Source organism: Dipodomys merriami, unplaced genomic scaffold, assembly GCF_024711535.1.
Source record: "Dipodomys merriami isolate MVZ:Mamm:240054 unplaced genomic scaffold, mDipMer1.0.p SCAF_14, whole genome shotgun sequence".
In the NCBI taxonomy this organism is placed as follows: Eukaryota; Metazoa; Chordata; class Mammalia; order Rodentia; family Heteromyidae; genus Dipodomys; species Dipodomys merriami.
The window spans coordinates 40,548,227-40,574,394 of record NW_027202715.1 but is presented as its reverse complement, the minus strand read 5'-3'; the positions used below and the strand labels follow the sequence as shown (position 1 = coordinate 40,574,394).

The window sequence follows — 26,168 nt, the reverse complement described above, 5'->3', positions numbered from 1 at the left end:
GGGCTGAACTCTGGGCCCAGGCACTGTCCCTCAGCCCTTCAGCTCAAGGCTAGTGCTCTATCACTGGAACCACAGCTCCACTTCCGGCTTTTTTCTGCTTATATGGTGCTGAGGAATTGAACCCAGGACCTCATGCATGCAAGGCAAGCACTTTACCACTGAGCCAACTTCCCAGCCCCTTGTTGAAATTTTTCCTCAGCTGTTTCTTCTGTCTTCTGGGTGAAAAGGGGGCACCCTAAAAAACAGAGGTAACAAGTACAAACTATTGACTGCTTTAATGACTATATGCCTGGAAACCCCATCCAAAAGCTTGAAATGGAGTCTGTATTTCTTCTTAGTAGACATTAAGGGAAGTCTTGATGACCACTATCACCCCCTAGGGCCCATTGTGGTGGAAAAGGGCAGATTTCCTAACAAAATAGAGCTATGTGAAAGTGCTTTGATAGATCTGTAGTGAGACTGTTTGAATGGAATTAAAGCATGGGGCTTCAAGGCTGATGGTATGAGTTAGAATTTAGACTTATCTGTGTGGCTGTGGCCATTCAATTATGGGGGGTTTTTTTGTCTGTAAAATGAAGGGGTTACCAGGTTAACAAGAAATGCACTCATTACCTTACTTACATAACTGAAATTTCTCTGTACATAAAAAGAAAGAAAAGAAAATGAAGATACTCTTTATGGAGATTAGAAGAGTCACATGAGGCATTATTTTGTTAATTCCTATTGACTTTTAGCTCTTATTGCTATTATTGTTGTTGTTGAGGGTTTTTTTGTTTTTTGTCAGTTGTGGGGCTTGGACTCGAGGCCTGGGAGCTGTCCCTGAACTCTTCAGCTCAAGGCAAGCACTCTACCACTTGAGCCACAGCGCCACTTCCAGTTTTCTAGTGGTTAAGTGGAGATAAGACTCTCACTGACTTTTCTGCCCAGGCTGGCTTTGAACTGTGATCCTCAGATCTCAGCCTCCTGAGTAGCTAAGATTACAGGCATGAGCCACCAGTGTTCAGCTTATTTTTTAATTATAATCTCTTTGATAAAAGATATTCCATGTTACCTTTCTTCTCCATTTGTTCTTTGCTCCTCCCCACCCCTGTTCTCCTTCTCCTGTGAACTAGAGAGACTATGATAGGTGATATTTTGGGCTCTTGAAAGGCAATGACTCAATTGCAACAAGCAGCTGTGGTCTCCAAATTTGGATTGCCACTTAGAAAAAGAATTCTCCGTTTTCTGAACAGAGAGACAATTATGTGGTTCTGTGAAAATGTGCATCATACTTTTCGAAGCCAAACATAGATCTGTTTGGACACTTCAGGCTTCCTGATGATCTACACACTTTTTTCTGCCATTAGAATAAGGCTAATCATCTACATTGGGAGATGAGTCAAGAGAAAGAGTTGAGAATCTCACAATCTGGGGACAAGTGAGACAAGAGGGAGAGATGTTGAGGACACAGTGCAGATGGTACACTGTCAAGAGCTGGCCTGAGTCCAGAACAATGACATAAGAACCAAGAAGAGCCACTTTGGCTTAAGTCACTTGGACTCTGACTTGTGTCCTCATCTCCTAGAGGAATCAGAGGAGGAAATAACACTTTTTGATATTATTTTTTAGCAATTCAATAAGCTCAGGAAGGCATTGGTGAAATCCCAGCCATAAGGGAACTATTTCCAAAAGTACTGTCCATATGATTGCATTTTGAATACTAAATTGAACAATTGGTTCCCTCAACATTTGAAAAGTTCTTTCCTTGCTGCCTCCCTTCTTTCTTACCATCTTCACTTCATTTTTTTAACCATTAATACCATCATTTGTATTTTTCAGACCCCTGAGAATGTAACAGTGACCAAAATTGATGTGACATTTGTATTCATAGACCATGTACTCTAGTGGAGAAAATAGTTAATGAAGCAAGCAAGCAAGGGTATATTGGTGCTGGGGCATGAACTCAGGGACAGGACACACTCCTTTAGATTTTGATCAAAGCTGGTACTCTGCCATTTGAGCCACAACTTCTGTTTCCTTATGTTTATTTTGCTGGTTAATTGGAGATAAGAGTCTCACAGAGTTTTCTTCTGGGCTGGTTTTGAACCTGGATCCTCAGATTTCAGCCTTCTGAGTAGATAGGATTACAAGTGTTAAGCTACCAGTACCCATCTAAGATGTTACAACTCTGTGACAGGGTGCTATGGGAACGCATAGTGGGAAGTAGCCATCTTACAAAGTAAAGGAAGGAAAGCCAGGAAAGTCTTCTGAGAGGAAGTCACAGGCAGGGTGACACCTAAAGGAAAAAGTCTGTCTAATTTATGTAGTTCCTAGGGTATAATCAGAGAACCACTTGCATAACTGTATATGGTTAAAGGCAATGACTTATGTGGTTCTTTTGTTATCATTATGATTATTTTGTTAATATCCACATTGCTTATGATATTTAGTAAAGGTCAACTCTTTGGAAGTAATATCATGCCATGTCAATCACTCTATTACATAGGACCATAGAAGTAATTAATAGATTAAACAAGAGAATGTTGTTCTTAACCATCCTTCCAGTTTACCAGCTTACCTACTTACTTTTGCTTCTTAGCCTACCAAAAAGTATAGGAATAAAAAATAAGTATTTCCTGAGAATCATAGGATAGCTAGAAATAAAATTAAAGGGAAAATTAAAATAGAAACATTGCTAACTTTTTCTGATGAAGAAAACTGAAATGTGAAAACATATAAGTAGCAAGTGGGTGCTGGTGGCATACCCCTACCATCCTAGCTACTCAGGAGGCTGAGATCCAGAGGATCACAGTTTAAAGCAGCCTGAACAGAAATGTCTTCAAGACTATATCTAAAAAAAAAGTCCAAAGTCAGCTTGGAGTCATGTCTCAAGTGATAAGAGTACCAGCCAAACAAACAAGCTGAGTAAGTGTGAGGCCCTGAGTATCACCACAGCCATCAGTATTTGGTTAATTCACTTATTAACTCTCTTATACAACAATGCTGAAAGCTTATTTCAGTGTACCAGGGCCTACCAATGGGCAGGTACTCCATAAATATTAGAGGGAAAAGGCACATCAGAGGCGGCAAATGAATGAGCAGAAGAGAAGTATTAAATTAGTACCATCTCACTCACATTTGTATATGCTGTTTCTATTGTTTCCCATGCAAGATAAGCCATCATGTGCTGCTACTTTATAGTTTAGAGTTTGAATGTGTAGAAAGAAACTTAGGGTGCTGGGAACTGGTGGCTCATGCCTGTAATCCTAACTACTCAGGAAGCTGAGATCTGAGAATCCTGGTTCAAAGCCAGTCTGGGCAGAAAAGTCTGTGAGACTCTCATCTCCAATTAACCCAAAAACAAATTGTTTAAATAGGGATATAGGTTCACACATTGCAACAATGAAATGTACAAGACACTATGTTGAAAAAATGAACTTTACAATTTAGAGGGGGGGGGTGAGGGGGAGGGTGTAGTTGTGGAGATGGGAGGGACGGGATGGTAGGGGGAAAACAAAGGAGGAGGCAACAATGCTTGGTAAGAAATGTACTCATTACTTTGCTCATGTAACTGTAACCCCTCTGTACAGTATTTTCACAATAAAAATTTATTTTTTTAAAAAAGAAGTAGAGCCATTGTTCAAAGTGGTAGAATACTAGCTTTAAGCAAAAGAGCTCAGAGATAGCACTCAGGCCCTGGGTTCATATCCCACAGCTGACAAAGGAAAAAAGAAAGAAATTTAGACAGCCATGTAGTCCATACCTATATTCCTAGTAGAAAAATATCTTCTATGTATGTGTTCAGGGATAAGAGAAAATTCTGTTTATAGCGCCCAAATGACATTTCATTTTAGAATACAAGACATTTCCTTTTAGAACAAAACTATCTTTCCTTCTAGATTAGGAAGATCATATAAAATGTAAACAACTAGAAAAAGGTCAGCTAAAGTGCTAATTTTCAAAGTTTGGGGAGATCTGCTTTCCTCTAAGTAGATCTCAATAAAGGAAAAGAAAAATAGGCCAAGGAAGTAGGCCAAAGGCTAGTATAGACAAAGGACCCACAATAAAACTGTATCACATTAATAATACCCTTGGATGGCATCTATGAGTAATTCTAAGTTGAATGGGGCTTGAGGTTTATGTGATGGAGACCTCTTTAATAAAGAAGTTAACAAAGCAAACTTGCAAATATTAGAGAACTCTGTCCATGCAAATGCATTTGTAGGGCCCTTTCCAGGACCTTGGTAGATGCCCAGGCTAAAAAGAAGCTGAAAGTTCAAGCTCTATGATCTCTTCCACAAATTAGTATCTTTGCCTTGGCTAGGCTTTGCATATGCAAATGAGACAACAGGACCTATGGTATGGGAAATGTACTTTCACATGTAAGACATTGATATATATTATACGATATGTGAATAATATTAAACAAGACACTAAATATATTATAGGGAGCTCTAACCAAAGGGATGGTAATCACCAAGAGATCCAAAATTTTAATCCCTGTTTTTTCATGAATCTTAATATCTTTGATCCTAGTCACAAATATTTCCTTGGTTCTTAAACACAAATAATTATCAAATGTGTCATCAGTTTTTTAAAAGCTGGCAGGAAAAAGGAAAAATTGTCAGCAAGTTTCAGTTGATAATGATTATTCAAAACACTTTTGATTTTCGAAAGCATTAAATTATGCAAAATTCACTTAACTCACAAAAATATAGTTACACATGCCATTTATTGAGTGCATCATATATGATTAATCCATTGGAGAAAGTGATAATTTGCTCAAGGCCACAGAGCTTGCTAAATGATAAAATTAGAATTCAAACTAAGGCCTACTTTAAACTTTTCAATATCTCCCATACTTGTGGGCCCTTTATTTTGTAACCCATTGTAATATTTCTATTTCTAGGAAGTATTTTAAAGAAGAATACCAAATATTCTTGGTGAAAAAAAAATCACCGTGACCCCACAATTAGCTGCTCTAAAGTGAGGATTCAATGGAAATTGGGTATCTATCACGATATTAGGCAAATGAGGGTGAAAGAATTGCAAGTTATGACTTTCATCCGCTGCCTCCATCCACATGTTTCCTGTGTACAGACTTGTGGTCAATGCATAGTGAGGTTCTGTTATTTGCAGGTGAATGATAATGTAAAGGAATTTGCTATACATGGACCTTAGCATGGAAACAAATGGTAGCTTGGGACCAAAAAGCTCATCAGGAAAAAGAGGCAATTGGGGTGATCTTCCAATGTTTCAATATGGAAAAGGGAAAATTATAGAGTTTTCCCTATAGGAAAATAAAGTTACCACTGAGGCTGATGGAGACTGTCTTGTTAAGTGTCTACCAATCCTTGGTTAGTCATAGCAAAGGAGCAGGAAAGTGAAGATGACTATTTAAGTGCCAGTATCGACTTTCTAGTTTCTCTTCCAATGAACACTTATCCTTGAAAATATTCATTGCTTTGGGACTATATGAAAATTTCTTCCCCATTTGCTTGCATATTCTCATAATTTCCTTGCCTCTCTGGTGACTGTATCTTGTTTATATATGTTCTCATTTTAATTTTATGTTTTGCTGCAATTACACTCAATGGCTTCTCTGTGGTTTGAGATAAGAAGAACTGAGAGTGCAATTTTAAATCCTGAAAATGTCACAGAAACAGAAGCCACAAATTAAAAATTGATCTGATACCAAAAGAAAATGGACAAATATGGCACTCCGGAACAGAGAGATGATAAAAAGAAATTACACAGGGAAAAAATAATGAAAGTGACAGGAAGTACATTAGACAGAAGAAATAAATCAAGAGGAATGTGATGAGATATTGAAATGGCTGAGCTCAGAATAGCCCAGCTCACATAACCTAAGAAGGACATGTTAAATGTGGAGAGTTTAGCCAACCAGAAGCTTGTGGGTCTCTTCAAGCAGGAAAATTCAATTAGAAAGTCACAGAGCCCTGCACGAAACCGTGAGCATTTGGTACTTGCTCTTGTTATCTTGGGTCTGTTAGTTATCTTCTGTGAAATGTAGCTAGTAGAATATTCTCTCTCTCATTTGCTTCATAAAGAATTTTATAATCAGAGTTAACTGTCCAGAATTCTGTTAGGTATAAGAAAAGGAGAAAAAAGAAACAGAAACTTGCCTTCAAGTACAACATGGTCAAACTCAGAGACGGGTTCAAAGAACTTTGAAACCCAAGAGGCAAGAAATCGTTTCCTGACGTTTTGTAGAATGTTTCATAGAGGAAATAACATTTGAAATAAGTATTAAAAACAAGCCGGGCACCAGTGGCTCACGCCTGTAATCCTAGCTACTCAGGAGGCTGAGATCTGAGGATCGAGGTTCAAAGCCAGCCCAGGCAAGAAAGTCCCTGAGACTCTTATCTCCAATAAACCACTAGAAAACCAGAAATGGCACTGTGGTCAAGTGGTCGAGCACTCGCCTTGAGTTGAAGAGCTGAGGGACAGCACCCAGGCCCAGAGTTCAAGCCCTACGACCGACCAAAAAAAAAAAGAAAGAAAGAAGAATTAAAAACAATGATCAGATCATATGAGTGAGAGAAGCACAGGGAGAGAATGCAACCAGAAATAATCTAAGGCACAACCATGTACAGTAGTTCCAAAGTAGTGTCTCTTCTGAGTAGTGAACCCCAGTGTTGTGAGGAGAGATGGAGAAGGGGCACTGAGGACCGTCAGGAAGCTTAAAGTCGTCAGCATCTTAACCTGTGGGGCCCTGGCCACTGTTTTCAGTGTCATCAGAAAAATATTGCTGGGTGAATATGGCCAAAGAATAGTGAAACCTCTCAGCCCATACTATTATTAATATACATTAATATTTTTAAAAGGGAGGGAGGGAGCAGAGAAGAAGAGAGAGAAGGAGAAGGGGGAGATAAAGAGAGACAAGTTACTTACAGCTCATCTTTCAGCTGATGAAACAGCTCACAGTCAGCACAACTGCTGGGAATAGGGAACCACTCAAGGTTAGGAGGATAGAAATGACAGTCAATGACAGTGTGGAAGATGGGGTAGAGAAGAGAGCAAGCGTAGAGAGATCCAAGGCAGGGAGACCAAGGAAGGAATAGTAACAGGAAATTCAGGAAGGAAGGATCAGTGAGGACAGAAAAGACAACTAATATGATCTTCTCCTCTTCTAAAGGGACCTTTTGGTAGGTAGGTAGACAGACAGACAGACAGACAGACAGACAGGAGAGAGATGCAGATTTCCCTTTCTATATCTCTGTTGCTAGTAGATTCGAGTAATATATGTATCTAGAACCTCCTATATCTAATATGGTCCATAAGCAGAAGGTAAAAAGACATACAAGAAATATGGAAAAGGAGCTTTCTTCTTGACCATTTATAAATACAAGAAGGAATCAAAAGTGCTGAAAAGCAAAGAAGAGCTCTGTGTGAAGTTAAGCTGATGAAGCTTTCTGAAGTGGGCGCTGGTGGCTCACACCTAGTAGCTCACTTGTAGCTACTCAGGAGGCTGAGATCTGAGAATCACATTTTGAAGTCAGCCTGGGCAAGAAAGTCTATGAGACTCATATTTACAATTCACCACCAGGAAACTGGAAGTGACGCTGTGACTCAAACTGGTAGAGCTCTAACCTGGTCAGTGTCCAGGCCCTGAATTCAAGCCCCATCGCAAACAACAACAACAATAAAACGTTGTGAAGCTATCTGTCTATGTATGTATGTATGTATGTATGTATGTATGTATGTATGTATGTATGTATGTATGTATGTATGTATCTATCTATCTATCTATCTATCTATCTATCTATCTATCTATCTATCTATCTATCTATCATCTCTCCATACTCAACTATAAGAGAGGGCCAGTTCTGGTTACTTAAAGAGTTACTAATTCTTCTGAAGTCTTGGGAAAGCTGGTTTCCATGTAGATGAGATGCTGGAATTAATGGACTCCAGCTTCTTGGGGAGGATGGCCTCCTGCCAGGGCTGATTAGCCCAGGTGGCCTGTCCACTATTCCTGTTTTATTGCTTCCTTTCTCATTAAGGAAGGTGTTGGTTTGGATAACCATAAACAACATGTCTGCTGCTACAAAATGCTACCATCTCTTGCACCCCCAGTGGCTGAAGCTAGGCTCTCAGGAGTCTTTCAAAAGACTTACGTCACCATTTTGAAAGGCCGGATATCAAGGACTACAGGAAAAGGAAGCCCAGGTTTGAACATGTGCTACATAAATGGTTATTTCCCTATTTTTCCTGTCTTCTTTTCTTTTTTCAAATTCAAAGTGGTAGAGAAAATCAAACTTTTTTTTTTCAATCAAGGATGTTGGCCCTAAGGAGTGGGTCTTCTTCTCCTCCTCCCTTCTTCCTCCCCTTCCTCCTTTCCTTCTCCTTTCTCCCTTTCCTCTCCCTCTCCCCTCTCATTTACCTCTTCTTCCTCCTCCTACTTCTCCTCTTCCCCCTCTTCCTCTTCCTCCCTCAGTGTATTGAACCAGTCCTTGATAGCTCCTTACCCTACAATACTAAGGAAAACAGCTGAAGGGTCTCCCATTCATAGCTCTGCCTCTAGCTGATACAAGGGCGCTGAACCGCCACCAGCCACTCACCGGACTGCTATGTGGGTGCCTCAGTGCTCCCTCGATCATATGGACCCAGAAGCTAAAGTGAATTTGGGAACAAAAGAGCTGGCAGCTAAGCAGACAATTCCCCTTCCCTCACTTAAGTAATCTCAGCATTTGTACTTCCCTCCTCCCCAGACAATGTATCCCTTAAAATAACCTTCACTGGCACTTCATTTCTCACCAGGAACCTTTTTTCTTTCCAACGTGCTCTAATTTTCTCTCTTCCAGCACAGGGAGAATCATATTTACTCAGAAAACCACAGTGTTGAACTATAGCCTTCTAGCAAAGTTTTACTTTCTAAAGGGAATTTTGCAGCTGGTTCCATCTGCCTTTTCCTGCCTTTTCCTCTCTTCTTCTGCCCATGCAGATTTTCTCCGCAGACCCACCCTGCACTCATTCCCCAAGTTCCAATCTCCCGTGCACACTACCATGTTGGTATTCTCTGCTTCTTGGTGACACATAATTCATCATGTCTCCCATCCTGTCCCGGGCAGAAAATGCTCCGAGAGTTTTGTTGATTTGCACCAACTACTCCTACAACCTTTAACACTAATACTTTTTAGTAGTAATTCCTTCAGAGGACATTTTGTGAAATGGACTTAGATTTCATGCCAAAGTTTTACCCCACTATGTGTTGAAAGGAACTGTCTCTGTTAAGAGCAGGTTCAAATGTGCTACTCTGCATGTTAATTGTGTTTATGCATATTGTCTCTACGCATTTTAAATTCTAAACTGGACTTCCCTGCTGTTCCATGTACCTCTGGGCTGTTACACATCACCCTGAGTGGTGTCTGAGGGGAAAGTAGTCAATGCTCATGTTACATTTATTCAAACACCAGCTCACATGCCTTAGACATGGAGAACGGTATACCAATCATTTTGGCTTAAGTACTTACTGTACTCCAGATACTGATATATAAGGGCTTTTTAATGTTTAGATATCATAAAAACCTCAGAGTCAGATATTCTTGATTCTAGAGTCATGTTAGAACACAGAGAGGTAATGTAACATATGCAAAGTCACACAGTGAATGAACAATAGAGGCAGGACTCAAATGTAGCTTATGTGTCTCTAGAATGTACGATTCTAAACACCACTCAGCACTGACTTACCAGCAAGATCTGGCAGGAGTTGGCGGGGGAAGGGGCCGATGTGGATCAAACTTGGGCCTTATCCAGGCTAAACACGTCCTCTACATTGTAAGGGCCAATGACAACAATTTTTAGATAGTTTCCTTCCAAATTTCCTGGCAAGTCAGAAGATCATTCAGATGTCCTTGCAGAATCCTGTCTACAAAGAAGTTTACATATCTAGCTATTTTCTGTAATCAACTCCTTATTTAAAGGAGCTATGCTTTGAACTCCTTTTGAAAGAAAACCAGCTCACACCAATTTTTTTTCCCAGTTTGGCATGCATGCCACCATCCAACCAAGTACCTATAGTCTGTGCATGAAACACACACTTGTCTCTGGGTTTTCAATATCAGAACATCGTAATGAGCTTGATTCTTCATAAAACCCTTTGAACACACAAATCATTCTGGATGGTAATTTTCTCTTTAGATTTCTGAGTTCATTGGATTTCACACATAAATTATGTGCTAAGAAAATCAGGATTTCTCTTTTCCTCTCTAAAATCAAGATCTCAGGGTATGCTAATGTGTGGCAAACAAGCAATTATTTCTCTCATTAAATCTCTCATATTCTTAAAGTTTTCCTCATCTCTATGGTTGTTTTGGCGATAGATGATGGCTTTCGATTCTTTGAACAGTTTAGTGGCCCTTTCTGAAATCATATGACTTTGTTAAAGAGTGAAGGTTTACTGAAAGGTAGTACAATGGTAGGTCTGGAACTACCAGCTTCTTTATGTGACTAGAGGACCACAATCTCCAATAAGTTTGATTCTATGTCAATATTCCACTAGGAAGCAAAGAGAGAAGAAAATAAGACAGGATTCCTTGCCTTCCAAGGGCTAATTCAGAATTTCTTGGAAGCTAATTGGATTTCTTCCTTGTGTCATAAATGGTCGTTTGAAATCCTACCACCAAACTGTAGCTCTAGTTCCTTTGACTTCACACATCTCCTTCAAGAGCTTGAAAAACCTGCTAGGTCAAGGAAATTCAGCTCAGAATCTTCTTGAAATTAGGTCTCATGTCATTTATGCTTTGACAAACAAGTAGGATCTTTAACACAATTCTGTTAGGTATTATTCCATCAGTGGATTAGGAAATTGAAACTCAAATTAATTGGTCAGAGAAATAGCAGAACTTTTAATTTGTACATTACATAACCCAAGACTTTTCATATACATATATGTAATCTTATCCAACTAAGGTGATCTTACATTAGTCTGATGAGATTCCTTTTTGGTTAAATCTCTCCAGGACCCTCCATCCCACTCAGAATGAAAACACTCTCCTTTTCTTCTTGACCTCATTTCCTTCAGTCATTTAGTCTCTCACTATATGGGTGTTCACTGGTTCTATGATCTACAGTCCTGTTTATACCTCTAGTCCTTTCTCCATATCCTTCTTCCAGAACCTGAAGGGTCTGTCTCCTTCTTCACCTGATCTCAATAGAGGTACCACTTTTCAGAGGGGCCTTCCCTCTGAAGCCACAACTCTCCCCTCCTGCCAAGTCACTTCTTTCTACCATAGTACTGTTTTACCTTTTTCTTGGTCCTTATTTTTAACCATGTTCCTTCTATTTGTTTACTTATTTATTGTTAGTCTCCTTCTCTAGACTGCAGTGTAAGCCAATGAGAGTGGTGATGGTATGTTTTGGTTCTTTACCCCTGCTCCTAGAACTGGCCCTGGCATTTTAGCAGGTGTTCACTACATACGTGCAGAATAAATTAACACATTTAGCAATGCCTTAATGTTTTAGCCTTCTTTTAATAAATTCTCCCTAGGTAACTTCACCCACCTGTACTCTACTCTCATTATTTTTCTCTATTCTAGATCTTTGTTTCTGAGATGACCAGCTAAAAGCTGCACTGCCTTTTTTCCCTCCTATTTTATTATTTAACTTAAATTTCTATCATTAAAGATATTCTTAATCTTTGTGTGATAAGAGCAAAGAGACTCACATTCTTAGTATAAGATGCCAATACATTTTTTATATTTTACATTTAGAAGGGACTTAAGAGTTGGTCTATTTCAAATTCATGACTTTGAATGTTAAAAAAAAATAACTCAGAGTCCAAGGTAATAACTGCTGAAAGTCTCAGAGATAGCATGTAGTAGAATTCAAAATTCCTAAGTTATATTCTCTGTCTTCTCTATCCTTTTGCTGATATATTTATAGATAAGATAGCTAGCTAGATAGATAGATAGATATCACATACCAAGACATTCACCCTTTAAAAGTAGTAAATTCAGCCAGATGCTGGTAGCTCACAGGTATAATCCTAGCTACTCAGAAGGCTGAGATCTGAAGATTGTGGTTCAAAGCCAGCTGGGGTAGAAAAGTCCATGAGACTCTTATCTCTAATAAACTATTTTAAAAAAGCCAAAAGTGGCTCTGTGGCTCAGGTGGTAGAGCACTAGCTTTGAGCAAAAGAAACTTAGGGGTAGCACCTACATCCAGAATTCAAGCTTCAGCACTGGCAAAAAAAAGTATTAAATTCAATGGGTTTTAGTTATTCATAGAATTTTGAAATCATCACTACTATTTAATTTTAGAACATGTCTAGCACTCTCCAAAGAAATGTCATATTTCCTAGTATCCACTTTTAATATCTCCTTCCTCCTTCCTCCTCTTTTTCAACTCTAGGAAGTCACTAACTTACTATCTTTATGGAGTTGCTTATTCAGGATATTTAATGCAAATACTATATATATATATATATATATAGTTTATGTCTGCCTTCTTCCATCTATATTAATTATTCCAAGGTTCATCTGCGTTGTAGTACTTACCGTTTTGTTTTGTTTAACCAAACTCTTTTTCCCCAACTACTTCACTTCCATATTTGTCTTTAGCACAAAATTAAACCGGAAATCAAAAGTTAAAAAAATAACCACTAAATATCTGACTTAGATCTAGTTAGTTATGAAGGAAGGACAAAGTCTATCATGTGCACAGATGCTTCCTAGATATGGAATTTTAAGAGGACTTATAGATGAGCTCTCTAATTTTACTATGTAGTTCTTTTTTTTTGCTGTTTGTATTCTTTTTTTTTAATTGTGAAAATACTGTACAGAGGGGTTACAATTACATGGGCAAGATAATGAGTACATTTCTTATCAAGCATTGTAGCCTCCTCTTGTTTCCCCTTCCCATCCCTGCCCATCCTCCCCCTACCCCCCCTACCCAACCTTCCTCCCCCCCCACCAAAGTTGTAAAGTTCATTTTTCCACATAACGACTTGTATATCTCATTGTTGCAATGGATCCACCTGTATCCCTATTTAAACGATTTGTTTTTTCCCTTCCCCTCCACAAATTATACCAAACTCAAATACAGTGAAAGCAGGGGTTATACTGTGGGGGAGGGACATACAAAGCAACAAAGAAATAATCTTATAAATGTGTTAGAAACAATCACCTGAAAGAAAAAAAAAACATTTGAATACATATCTTAGGGTTCATGTCCCTGACATCAACTTATATGAACTTTTCTGCTTGACTCAGACATCTACTAGTTATTGCAAATAAGGGAAACCATGGGACCTCTGTTTCTTTGGGCGTGGCTTACTTCACTTAATAGAATTTTTTCCAAGTCTTTCCATTTCCTAACAAATGGGGCAATGTCATTCTTTCTGATGGAGGCATGGAATTCCATTGTGTATATATACAACATTTTCTTGATCCATTCATCTACTGAGGGGCATCTGGGTTGATTCCATATCTTAGCTATGGTAAATAAGGCTGCAATAAACATAGTCGTGCTGGTAGCTTTAGTGTGGCCTTGTTTGTGATCGTTTGGGTAAATGCCCAAAAGTGGGATTGCTGGGTCATAGCTCTATGTGGAGTCTTTTGAGGAACCTCCATACTGCTTTCCAAAGTGGTTGAACAAGTTTACACTCCCACCTGGGGGACAGTTTTGCCATCCTATAAGGCTTTCCCTCAAATCCCTGTGAGATTGGATACAAGTTGCCAGCTTGGGTTGATCATCTGAAAACTAGCATCCTTCTACCCGATTTTCCCTTCTTTTCTGTTCCAATCTGTTAGTTCATTTCTACTCTTTGTCATTATTCTAAAATAAACAACTTATAGGCAAAGCCTTTGACTTGGGCTCTACTTTCGATCATTAGTGGTATTATTTATTAGAACATTTGTTCCTAAGAATAATTGCCATCTGGAATATCCACGCCCTGATCTGCCAGTCTCCAATGTGAAAATCACACTGGATGGTTTCAGAACTTCAGAGGGCAACACTGTGGACAAGGAACTTTGCCTTGCTGGAAGGCATGCTTATCCCTGTTTCCAGTGTAAGCTCTGACCTGAGGTCAGTGACTTTTCTTTTTGCACTCAGTTATTTTCAAACTGTGGTTGCAATATCCATACCAGACTTATTATCAAACCTGTCCCAAATGTTTCTCGCTACTCTCTCACAATTCATGACCTCAGAAGCTTAAACAAGTGTATGTGATCATAGAAGTACTGTAAAAGAGAGTACTAAAAATAATATTGCCTTTCAATACCAGTTAGTTTGGGAACATGATATAACTTTTATTTCCAATGAAGGTCATTACATTCCTAACGACACCTTACACACTACAACATGCATTACTTGTCTCATATTGTTACTCATATTTTCCTTCAGTGGATGTATGTCAATGTGAATGCTTTTGTGTGTGTAGACAACTTACTTTCCTAAGTAATTCATCTTGAAACAAAGTGCAAATCATGACCACCTGTAAACTGGGAATCGGAAGCACTTCCTTTAACTATGTGTTGCTTCTCACTTGGGAATAGTTTTTAAACTCTCATTATCCCCTTCTACTTTTGTCATGTAAACAGGTGGTTAACACATACACTCCAGGAAAGAAGATCTGGCTGGAAGGTGTGCTGACCACCTCGGCAGGAGGCACAAACAATCTGTCAGATTCCTATGCTGCAGGATTCTTGTAAGTAACACCTGTCATTCCACTCCCAGGGACTTTGAAGATGGATGGACAGGGAACTGTGATATGTTCACCATTCTGCTCATTGCAGCAATAGGCTCATTTCCTCTTCATCTATTCTTTTAGGAAAATACTTACCCATTTCACAAACACTGATTAACAGGGTCTTCCCTTCTCCACTGTGGTAGAACACCTGTTTTTCAGCCTCATGTGGTCTTTCCATAAAAGGAAAGTGATAGACATGCAAAGGAATGAAGAATTCTCTGACTGGGACTGCCATGGAGCCGTGACAGTCATGTGATGGCCTTGAGTCATCACAGGGTGGGGGGGGGGAGAGGTTTACTCTAATTTTATGGGTGAAGATGGTGGTGGCAGAGGGGAGACATTTCAGGTGAAAGAAACATTTTGGGGTAAAGCGTAGTTGAGGGAACAATGATGAATGAGACTAAAAGTTTTGTTCACTGCATGGTTATCATGAGGGCTTAGGCTAGGGAGAGAATTTACCACCTGATCATGAAAGGTCTTAAAATCTACACAGAGGAAATGAAGCCTTGCTTATATCAAGCTATGGCAGCATTTGGAGAATATGACCTGTGTTGTAAGACTGTGACTGTGGCAATAAGATGCAGAAGCAGCTGGAAGAGATGAGAAAATGATCTTGAGAGCTACTGTTGTCATCTAGGAGACAACACAGGAAAAGCCAGGAGCCTGTGTGCTTCTCCCAGGCCTGCCAGTGTCATGTGCTAGGGACAGAACCGTGGATGTGCGACATGACTTTTTCCTGATCCACCATAGTCCTTTGACTCTGGCTCTCAGGCTGAGCCATGTCTCCCTAATTCTGCAGCTTTGCCCTCAGCTATGTGTTTTGCTACTGCCAGCTGGTCCTAATTATACAGATGCAGTTCCTCTTCATTGAGACAAGTTTCTTTAATATATTGGTAAAGGACAAATCAGACCAGCCAAGGAGATTGCCTTTACAGATGGAATCCTGTCACATGCAGATGAAGATGAGTCCATGTAATTCACCGTGATGCCCTCCCTGGATTCTTCCATATCAATATCTCAGCTTCTAATATTGTGTAGAACAGAAAAGTCATCCAATAGCATGGATCAAATGAATGAAATGGAGTGCATCAGCATGTAATACCCTGTGGCTGAGAGATTCCTTTCAAAACCACACTCCCCACACTGGTTTAATATGAGCTCTAGTGCAAGGATGAGAAGCTAGGTTGGCAATAGGTAGTAAAGGAAGACCTTTGCAACCACCCCAGAAATGAGTTTTGTCATGCTGTCACCACATGACCCTGCTTTGAGGCCCAGCAAGCAGCTCAATTATATTGTATTTTCTTGAGTACTCTTCCCCTTGTGGAAATGAGAAATATGACTAATTGTCATGGAAGCAGCTGGAGCAGACATCTTCCTTCTTATGAACACCAGCCAGATCTATCCAGGGATCTCTGTATTCATCTCTGTGTTTACGTTGCAGCACACAGATAAAAGTTCAGATTCTCAATGCTTGGTTAGACAGAGATCAGATAAAATTAGTTTATTCTGCTTCTGGTCTTCCTCCTATCTCCTTGTCATCCATGTAGCCTTAACTCCACTGACAGCACTCAGCAATGTGCCCTTCAAGTCTAGTTCTCTAAGGGACTTACATTGTTTTCTGTGTCCTGGGGGGGGGGGGGGGGAAGGGAAGGCATTCCAGGAAGCTCCAATAAACTAGCACATGATTGAGAAGAAGGCATTTCCCGTGTGTGTGTGTGTGTGTGTGTGTGTGTGTGTGTGTGTGTTTGTCTGTGTGTGTTTGTCTGTGTGTGTATGTCTGTCTGTGTGTGTCTGTGTCTGTGTGTGTCTGTGTCTGTGTGTGTCTGTGTTTTCAGTAACCAAAAGCACATGAAAATGCATGCATGAATCAGACTTCTCTACCAAGAACTCAGAAGTAGTGTCTCTCAGTCAGGACTTTGAGATCCTTTGGCATTCTGTAAATATAATCTTAGCATGCTATTGTGTCCCCAACACCTAGTAAAGTCTAGCATATACATTGAAGCATTCTTGATGGGGTATACTAGTCATTTTTACCACCTTTCTTTCTATGAACAAACAAAGAAATCTTTAAAAATAAACAAAACAGCCCTCTTCCTCCCTTTCTAAGGGGATGAAATGGGATTCATCACTAACCATTCTACTGTACGTATCTGGGGATAGCTGTGATTCTGGCCATGTCCCTTGAATAGCATAGATTCTGGATACACATACTGGAATACAAGCTTGGGTACATATTCCTCCCTCTCGGCTCAGTCTCTTTAACAAACTGCTAGCAAACTTCATTTTCACTAATTAACATTTGTTGAACATATATTCTACGCAAGTCACTGTTAGGCTGTGGAAGGGTCTCAAACAAGAATTTGATAATATTCCTGGAGATGTGACTGCACAGATATTTACAATGCTTTAACAATGACTTCCCTAGTTATGCAAGCATTCTTTGATGGTATCCTCAATGCTGAGAGTAATATATAACATTTAAGTTGATTCATATTATCAAATAAGTAATACATGACTGGACAAATGGAATCTTTTCACATGCAAAAAACACTATGATACAGCCTCATATTAATAGATAGAAGCTGCCTGTGGAGGGTTCACATACACGAGATTGTGTATTTACTCATCCTTTGGTTTTATTTTTCTTCCATTCAAGAAGCATAGAAATTGAAGGTGAAAGGCCACACTTATCTTCATAGATGTATACTTGTTAGATATTGACCCCATTGTATTTTCCTTTTTCCACATGAAAAGCACACTGATTTAGAAGCAGAATTCATGCTGTTGTTCCACTATAGCATATCCTCGACAAGTTATTTACTACTGTGCCTCAGTACTGAAAGAAAAGCTTAACTGGGTAGCCTGACTTCACAGGCTTGCCAAATTAATTAAAATAATAAAAGCAAGTCGCTTAGCAATGTGGTGTTCCAAAAGTCATTTCAGTTCTCTAGGTCACAATGTCCCCATCTAGACAAAAACAAACGCACACGTGCGCACGAGCGCACGCGCACACACACTCACATACACAAAGGTTCTGCTATGTTGTAGTCAGAGTTTCCTTTCTATTCAAACTTTTGTTTTTGTGTTTTGCTTTGCCTTCTGTTTTGCTTTTGTGAGTCTAATCGTCAGTAAATGTGTTCGTTTTTATGAGTACAAACTAAAATTGTAAATGTGAAAAAGATTTGAAAATATGAACAATATTTATTCATAAAATAGGAATTAGCAAAGCTCTTTATTCCAGCAAAGGAAAAAAAATCTTAATTCTTCTACAAGTCATGGGTTTGGAGCTCCATATGGTTTTAGATTTGAGAAATCTAACTCTGCGTAATTTTTCCCATGTGCTGAATGGTGATTTGCAGAGTTCCTAGAATCTAATTCTCTCCAGATATATTTCAACCTAAAGAGTCCTGAACACCTACAGTGTTCCAGAAACTGTGATGGGTATTTTGTGTGTGAGTTCAAATGTTGTGTCTATGCCTGATGAACTTGAACCTGATGGGGGAAAGCATGGAGACAATGAATGGCTGATGTACTAGGTAGGAGTGGGCACCCATAAGAATCCTGAGAAAGGAGGGAGGGAGGGGCTATTGTTGGCTGGGCAGCAGAGTTGAGGAGATTTGGAGATTAAGATGAATAGATGGGAAGAAATTTTCCAAATGGCCAGAGGTGAGGTAGAGAAGTTAGGAAGGCAATTCTAGGCAGCAGTTAAAACATGTATAAAGCCTCAGATAAGAGCAAGAGAGTATGTCATATCTGGTGCTTCCGGAGTAAGTTTTAAGTAGCTCAGAGTCTTGGAGATGAGGTTGATGGTAAAATAAAACAGTCCTCTCCCCACCCCCAACATACACACATGACTGGGACAGATTGGGACAGACGAGTGCTTTATCTTTCATGTGAAGGTTGAATCTCTAAGTCGCATGTTTTCCACATATATTGTTTGATTACAATTAGAATTCTCCCTAAGTTTCAGAAGTAGGTGAAAAATGACCGCATGAATGCATGACTGAACTGAATGTGTAAATAACAAAGTCAGATTCAGCACCCTCTAGGTGCTGGAAGCACCTAGAGGGCAGCACTTTGTGAAGCATGTAATACATGTGTGATCAATCCAAGTCTTCCATCATAGCTTACATGTGAAGGGAGCATGCTTGGATCCCCGAGGAATTCATTGTGATGCCAAGGGAAGGGCGTACACTGCCAGTATTGCTGATGAGAGATGCCAAGGACTGGACTATGCTTGCAAAGGTCGTAGTTGTGTAGGTTATGGTGGAAAGTACATGTACATCAGCAGACTGCAAGCAGAGATGTTTAAGGATGGACTGTGTAGAGTCCAGATTCTGTGCTTGTATGTGTGTGGCCAGGAAGAAGCGCAATAGGCTTACTGGTGGCTGGTATGTTTATTAGTATTATAATGACACAAGGTAAGTGATTAGTAGCAATGACTTTATGCCCAAGGGTAATTCCTTTTATTCCCCTGTAAAATAATGACACTAGTTTTAATAATCACTGAAATCTCTTGCAGCTGTGTGTTCAATATTTAAAGTAATGTTCTCCTTTAAAGTATTTAATTAAATTTGATGGTGGAAGGTTAGTGTGGTTTTGCATGTCACAAACTGATCTACACTGAGTTTGTTAGATGCCTTTTGAAAAATGTACTAATGTAACTTTTTTCTCTGTCTTGTAGATGGCTGAACACTTTAGGAATGCTGGCCAATCAGGGCATTGATGTGGTGATACGGCATTCATTTTTTGACCATGGCTACAACCATTTGGTGGACCAGAATTTTAACCCATTACCAGTAAGTATGGGATAAAGATTCCCAACCCCTTTTCCATCTCATTCCATTCTTTTCGTCATGCCATTTTTCCACACTGGAAGAATTTCTCTTCTTTTGCCAGTGTCAGTTCATTGAATAAATCACAGAGTAGCATCTAACTTTTGTTTCCTTGATCCATTTTACAGACTGTGGTTTCAACACACACACACACACACACACATGCACACACACACACACACACTTGCATGCACACATGTACATAATGCATGTATATATGTTTTACTATTATCTTAACAAACTTTGCACAATTGAGTTTCCTCATCTACTTGTGGCCTGTTTGAACTCTGCTTGAGAGTGAATTTTTCCAGATTGTTTTCTTTTAATGCTAATAGGAGACATTAGTTAATGTCAGATGCAGCATGTTGAAAGCAGATGGGAGAGTGCTAGCCAAGGTTTGATACAGTAGGAGCCCATCTCTGGGGGCATGGCTCAAGGGCATTTACAGTTCAATGTTGACCCCTGCGTGATAATGAGGGGACAATGTTCTCTGAGCATTAACTTCTCTAGGAAAGTAAAAGAAAGCAAAGAATTAAAGGGGAAAAATGCAGCATTTTATTTATTAGCCAACTGGAGAAATCCCACTTAGTCTAGAAAGGCTATATGTTTCAGAACTATTAAGTGAGTTACTCTTACACACAACCTATCATCATGATGAAGGGGCCAACTCTCATCAACTCATAAGACTTCAGAGCTGAGGTTTGCTTTGATACAATCTGCTTATGCCTCATTTAATGAAGGTACTAATAGCCTGGGGTGGGTGGGCAAGTAGGAATGTAGAGCCAGCTCTAGATCATGCCTTGAACCCTAATCCGGCTATTTCCATGCCTTCCTAAGATCCATAACAAATAAACACATACTACAATAGTGCATATCCATGCCATTTGTTTTCTTTGCCCATTTCTACCCCATTCTCTTTATCTTCCACACTGTGATCCAGAAGGCTCCGAATCCCAGAACAGGAAACAGCCTGACACTCAACTGCACCATTTTGTGTGTGTGTGTGTGTGTGTGTGTGTGTGTGTGTGTGTGTGTGTGTGTGTGTGTGTGTGTGTGTGTGTGTGTACCGGGGCTTGAACTCAGAGCCCCTTACTCTAACATGGAACCATGATGCTCAGATATCAACTTCTTTAATAGCTAGGATTACAGGCAAGAGCCACCAGTGCCTATCAACAGTGCTGTTTCTACATCTCCAAAGAATTCTTCTAGAGTTGAGTACTCAGTAATTACTGTATCACTGGGTATTCATGACCCCAAAGACTCCAGGAAAATCACAGATATTCAAACCAACTGTGAGAGATGAATAGGGTCAAAGAATATAATTTGCATGTATAGAAATATCATGACAGAACCCCTACTAGGTACAATTTAATCTATGCCAATTAAAAACCAGGAATTTAGAACTGTTATTTTTTTAAATCAACTGGCACAGTTCCTTTTATTCATAGAATAAAAATGCCTCTCTCAAAGCATGTGTGTGGAGTTGGAGTAAGAAGGAGTGGGGAGGGAGTAGATCCTAGATATTTGATTTGGTTTGTTTCAACTCACAAATTTGTATAAATAGAAGGAACTAATTAGAAAAGTACCTGTGAAAATAGAAGCATTAAACAAATGTAAAATCGCAGCTGCTATTTGAAATAAATATTTATTGTGCATCAGGCACTGGGGAGGAGATTGGTAATAGATCAATGAATGGATAGATGATATGATCCAGTGAGGGCTCCTGTAGATGCATGTCCAAGAAGGGTTTCTCTGGGCAGGTGACAGGTACACCCACTGACAATAAGAAGCCAGCTCTGTAACATCACAGAATGCCCCAGGCAGGGGAGAGGTTAAGACACAGGGCAGAAACAAATGGCATATTTATGGAAACTCAAGAATACAAGAGTGCTTGGGGCATGGAAGGATGGAGCTCAGGGGGTAACTGATGAAAGTTTGGTAACCAGGTCAGCTTATGCAGGACAGCTTCTAGTACAAGCTGTACAAAAAGGCCATTGGGTAGCTTCAATTGGAAGTAATGGGATTAAACTTAGGTTTTCAAAGGATCAACCTAGCATGATTCATGCAACAAATTTTAGTTCCCATTTTTTTTAATGATGCAGATGACATGTCACCATTTTACAGAGCATTTTCAGAAATGGTGCATCAACGATGCCTCCCAAACTGCCCATCCTTCCCTCGGTTTGCTTCTCTCATTCCTTCTTTTCTTCCTTCATTGGAAGTTCATATATTCATTTTTGACCCCACTTTGTGTGCTGATTGCCATTCCTGGCAGTAAACCACTGTGGCAAACCAAAATGACAAGTTCCTGAACTCTTGGAGCCTATAATACAATGAAACTTACAGAGCAATGAGAAACAAATAAACACATGAACAAGATATTAGATTATCATAACTGCTCTGCAGAAATCCTAGTGAGATAAAACAATGTGTATTTATATTGCTGATGGGAAGCTAAGGTTCTAGGGGGTGAGTAAGTGGATATCTGAGGCCAGACAAGTAGCAAGAGCTGAAACACTCAGGGTTTTCAAATCTAAATTCAATTTTCTTTTCACTGTACCACATTAGTTCTCATAGTATTCTCTTAGTTGCCTTTGCAAAACCCTGGGAGAAATTCTGCCTTAGACTTGAGTCTGGAGATAAAAACAGCCATGTTGGGGAATTGGAAAGAAGAAAGCACTTGGGAAAGAGAGCATTGAGAGGACCAGACAGGCAAACCTGGACACCTTACCAATCCTCTATGTAGCTTTGCAGGCCGTGGGTAAGTCAAAGGAGCGCTCATAGCTTCATTCTACCCAGTAAGAGTTCTTGCCAGCGAATGCCTTTCAAAGCATGGCACAGAGACCTAGGTTGATGGGAGGTGGCAGCAAGCTCACAGAGACCTACAGGAGCTAAGACAAGTCCCATGAACTTAGCACAAAGGCTCAAATGAGCTGAGCAACTGTATTTCTGGAAATATCAAGTTTTAGTAAAGAAATCAATTGTAAAATCACTTAGAAAGGTAGCAAGTCTTCTATTATCTTTCTTTGTGGTCATAAATTCTGGACCTTAAAAGTAGAGAGTTGGACAGCTGGAAGAGTGGGTCCTCATATCTCCCCTGGAAAGAATTTACAAGGCTAGACCAGGGCACCAGTCTGACAGACATTGCCAGAAGATCCTCTCAGTGTGGAACAGAGACAGACCTGAGGGTTGTTGTATTGGTTACTACTTCAGAGTTGCACAATCAATAACCAAACACTGCCATTTTTTTTTAATGTGGGTTTGTGAAGCGCTTAGAGGATTAGTGAGTTTGTGTTTTGCTTGACTCCCAGAAAAAAAAATGAGTATTTTCCACTCCAGTGACTTCAAACTAAGCTCAGGACATTTCAGGCAAGGATCTTATTAGCAAATAGATCTTGTTTTTGTTGGTTAGCACTCTTGAATAAATTGAGAAAAAAGCAAAAGCATCTTGGCTTTATAACTTCCAAGACAGATCTCACATCACTCTCCTCCACTGCCAAGGCCACGCTGATCTCAGTTTGTAGCATTCTAGCCAGGCTCTGGCAGAACCATCCTAACAGCACCAATCTAAGGTCATGAAGAGAATTGCCCTTTCAAAGTGGAGAGGGGTTACCAGGAGTTTGGGTGGAGGATGAGGGAGAAAATGGCAGAACACAGCATTTGTAGGTTAGGTTATGGATAATACTTGTGATGGTGGTGTTATATGCACGCATTCAAAAGGAGAGAATAGATAACACTATGAATGAACCTTTATAAAGGACAGACTCATCCAATGTAACTAACTCTTCTGCTCTGATGAGGGTTGTCGAGAACAGGGGAGAACGCACACATGTGGAAACAGTGGGAGGAGTATAGGACAGCTCTGTGTCATTTATACAATTTTGTCATCGAACTAAAACACCTTAAACAGGGCTGGAAAGGTGGCTCGTGGTAGAGTGCTAGCCTTGAGCTGAAGAGCAGAGGGATAGCACCCAAGCCCAGAGTTCAGGCCCCATAACCAACAACAACAAAAAGTCCTTAAACAGAGATGGGGAGGAGAGGAGAGGAAAGAGAGGAGAGAGAGGCAGAGGGAGGGGTGAGAGAGCTTTCTTTTCTGGTTCAGAAAGAACATTTTCAGCTGTATCCCTATTCTTTTTTTTTTTTTTTTTTTTTTTTTTGGTCCGGTCGTGGGGCCTGAACTCTGGCCCTGGGCACTGTCCCTCAGCTCTTCAGCTCAAGGCTAGCGCTCTACCACTTGAGCCACAGCGCCACTTCCGGTTTTTTTCTTTTTTGCTTATGTGGTGCTGAGGAATCGAACCCAGGGCTTCATGCATGCAAGGCAAGCGCTCTACCACTGAGCCACCTTCCCAGCCCTCCCTATTCTTTATAGTTAGTTCTTCCTCCAGAAAAAGTACCAGCCTTCCTCTTATGAGACCTTCCTTCTCCTGGGAATAGGAGAACATTTGGCTTAGCCATATTTCATCGCTCAACTCTCACTCTTTTCCCCTGACTTTTCCCCCTCCCCCACTCCACTCCTGCCATTGGGAAATGGGACGTGTGATTCTCCACAACTAGGCAGTCAGTTGGTCACAGGCTCCCTCGGGAGTGGGCAATGTTTGTGCAGAAGAGATCTGCACATTTCAGTGGACATAGTCCAGACCCCACCAAGAGGATTTTTGGAATATAACTTACTGCTTTTTTTTTTTTTTTGAGAGTTTGATTTACCTAGCTTTCAGGGAGGAATGGTGAATTACTAATCAACATCTTATTAACTCCCACGCAAAGCTAGTCTTGACACACCAAGATAATTCAAATCCCAAAACATCAACACCTCCAGTATCGTCTAGCTCTGTGCAAGGCATTGTGAAACTCAGCTACAGCACCTATATACAGTGCAGTGCTAATAATCTGCAGTGCTAGCAATCTGTTGTGTGTTTGTGGGATTATAGGTTAGACCCCCTATTTAGAGTAACATTTTTTAAAAAGCTTGATCATCTTGTAGTATCTTTGCCACAAGGAGCAGTTATTCTCAGTATTCTCTTCGGCCTACTATCCCGTGGAAGGTCATAGATGTAAGGTATGTTAAACAGGTAAGTTTCATTAGGTAGCCGATGAAGAGAACACCACGCAATATTCAGGGAGGATAAGAAGATTATTTACTGAACTGCTGCCCTCGCCATGCAAGGTGGAGAGGCCTGGCTGAAAAGGGACGACCCACCTCCTGGGCCCAGACTTATCTAGGCCAGGGACAGGAAGAGGTGTGGCCAGGTAGGGAAAGGTGTGGCCACAGTCTGGGACCCTCCTATGATCAGAGGGGAGGCGTGACCAGTGGCAGCCCAGGATGTGACCTAGCAGGCGGTCCAGGAGGTAACTACTTCCAAGTATGCCAGTTACCTAGGTTACACAGATACTGGGTGAAAACTTAGCCAAGAGGTAGGAAGGTATCTTCAAAGGCCTGCATGGCCCAGGGCAGACTTACAACAGACATTCAATTCAGCTTCATGCACATCTATTGAGCACCTTCTTTGCACATCATTCTGGAATGCAGCTATTGGTCATGGATCAGAACACAGCTCAGTAGTCCCTGGAGAGATTAAACGTCAGGTCACAGATCCTGTAGCAAAGTGTTCGGAGTCACTCCATCACTGCTCAGATACCATTTGGCCTTTGAAAAGAAACTGACATTTATTTTTACTGTCTCCTGTCTGGCTCACTTGATTAGCCTTTCACAAGATTCTAGGACCAGACCCCAAATGCCCTGTTCTTGTTCTCCTTCAAAATAGGAGACACAGTAATCCCTAAGCACAGTGGACACAGGATGGACTTAAACCTGGCCCCTGCCCAAAGGAACTCAGTTACACACCCATGCCACTTTTTTTTGGGGGGTGGAGTCAGTCGTGGGCCCTGAACCCTGGTCCAGTCGTGTGGCCTGAACTCTGGGCCTGGGCACTGTCCCTCAGCTCTTCAGCTCAAGGCGAGCACTCTACCACTTGAGCTACAGTGCCACTTCCGGTATTCTGGTGGTTTAATGGAGATAAGAGTTTCACGGAGCTGGGAAAGTGGCTCAGTGGTAGAGCGCTTGCCTTGCATGCATGAGGCCCTGGGTTCGATTCCTCAGCACTACATAAACAGAAAAAAAAGCAGGAAGTGGCACCGTGGCTCAAGTGGTAGAGCGCTAGCCTTGAGCTGAAGAGCTGAGGGACAGCGCCCAGGCCCAGAGTTCAGGCCCCACGACTGGACCAAAAAAAAAAGAGTTTCTCGGACTTTCCTGCTGGGCTGGCTTTGAACCGCAATCCTTAGATCTCAGCCTTCTGAATAGCTAGGATTACAGGTGTTAGCCACCAGGGCCCAGCTCCCATGCCACATTGATTCGAGATTAAAGTGGAAAGCATACCGCCAAATGAGGGCTGCATGCTCAGCGGATATGATGTGTTTCTTTCCACAGGCAGGAGCTGGATCCTAGAACCATCCACAAGATTTGTGGGTTCTAGCCCTAGCTCTCCTGCCTAGTAATATGTGTGTTTGCTTTCCCGTTGCTTAAAGTGAAAAAGATAATTGCCTCCCCGATGGCTTTCCACACATCACTTTTACTATCCTTGAGAAACTCAGTTAAGATGATAAGATTCTGACTTTGAACTTGCATGTACATTACATGGAAG

The 26,168-nt window shown here is 40.6% G+C and overlaps 1 protein-coding gene across 1 annotated transcript in view; it reads left to right on the top strand.

Moving 5' to 3' along the window:
• The window catches only part of LOC138826204 (inactive heparanase-2), a 460,635-nt gene that overhangs the window by 328,244 nt on the left and 106,223 nt on the right, over positions 1 to 26,168 (top strand). Inside the window, exons 8-9 of the mRNA XM_070021377.1 lie at positions 14,547 to 14,653; positions 19,380 to 19,494. Of these exons, the coding sequence (XP_069877478.1) occupies positions 14,547 to 14,653; positions 19,380 to 19,494 (222 nt within the window). The remainder of the gene's footprint in view (positions 1 to 14,546; positions 14,654 to 19,379; positions 19,495 to 26,168) is intronic.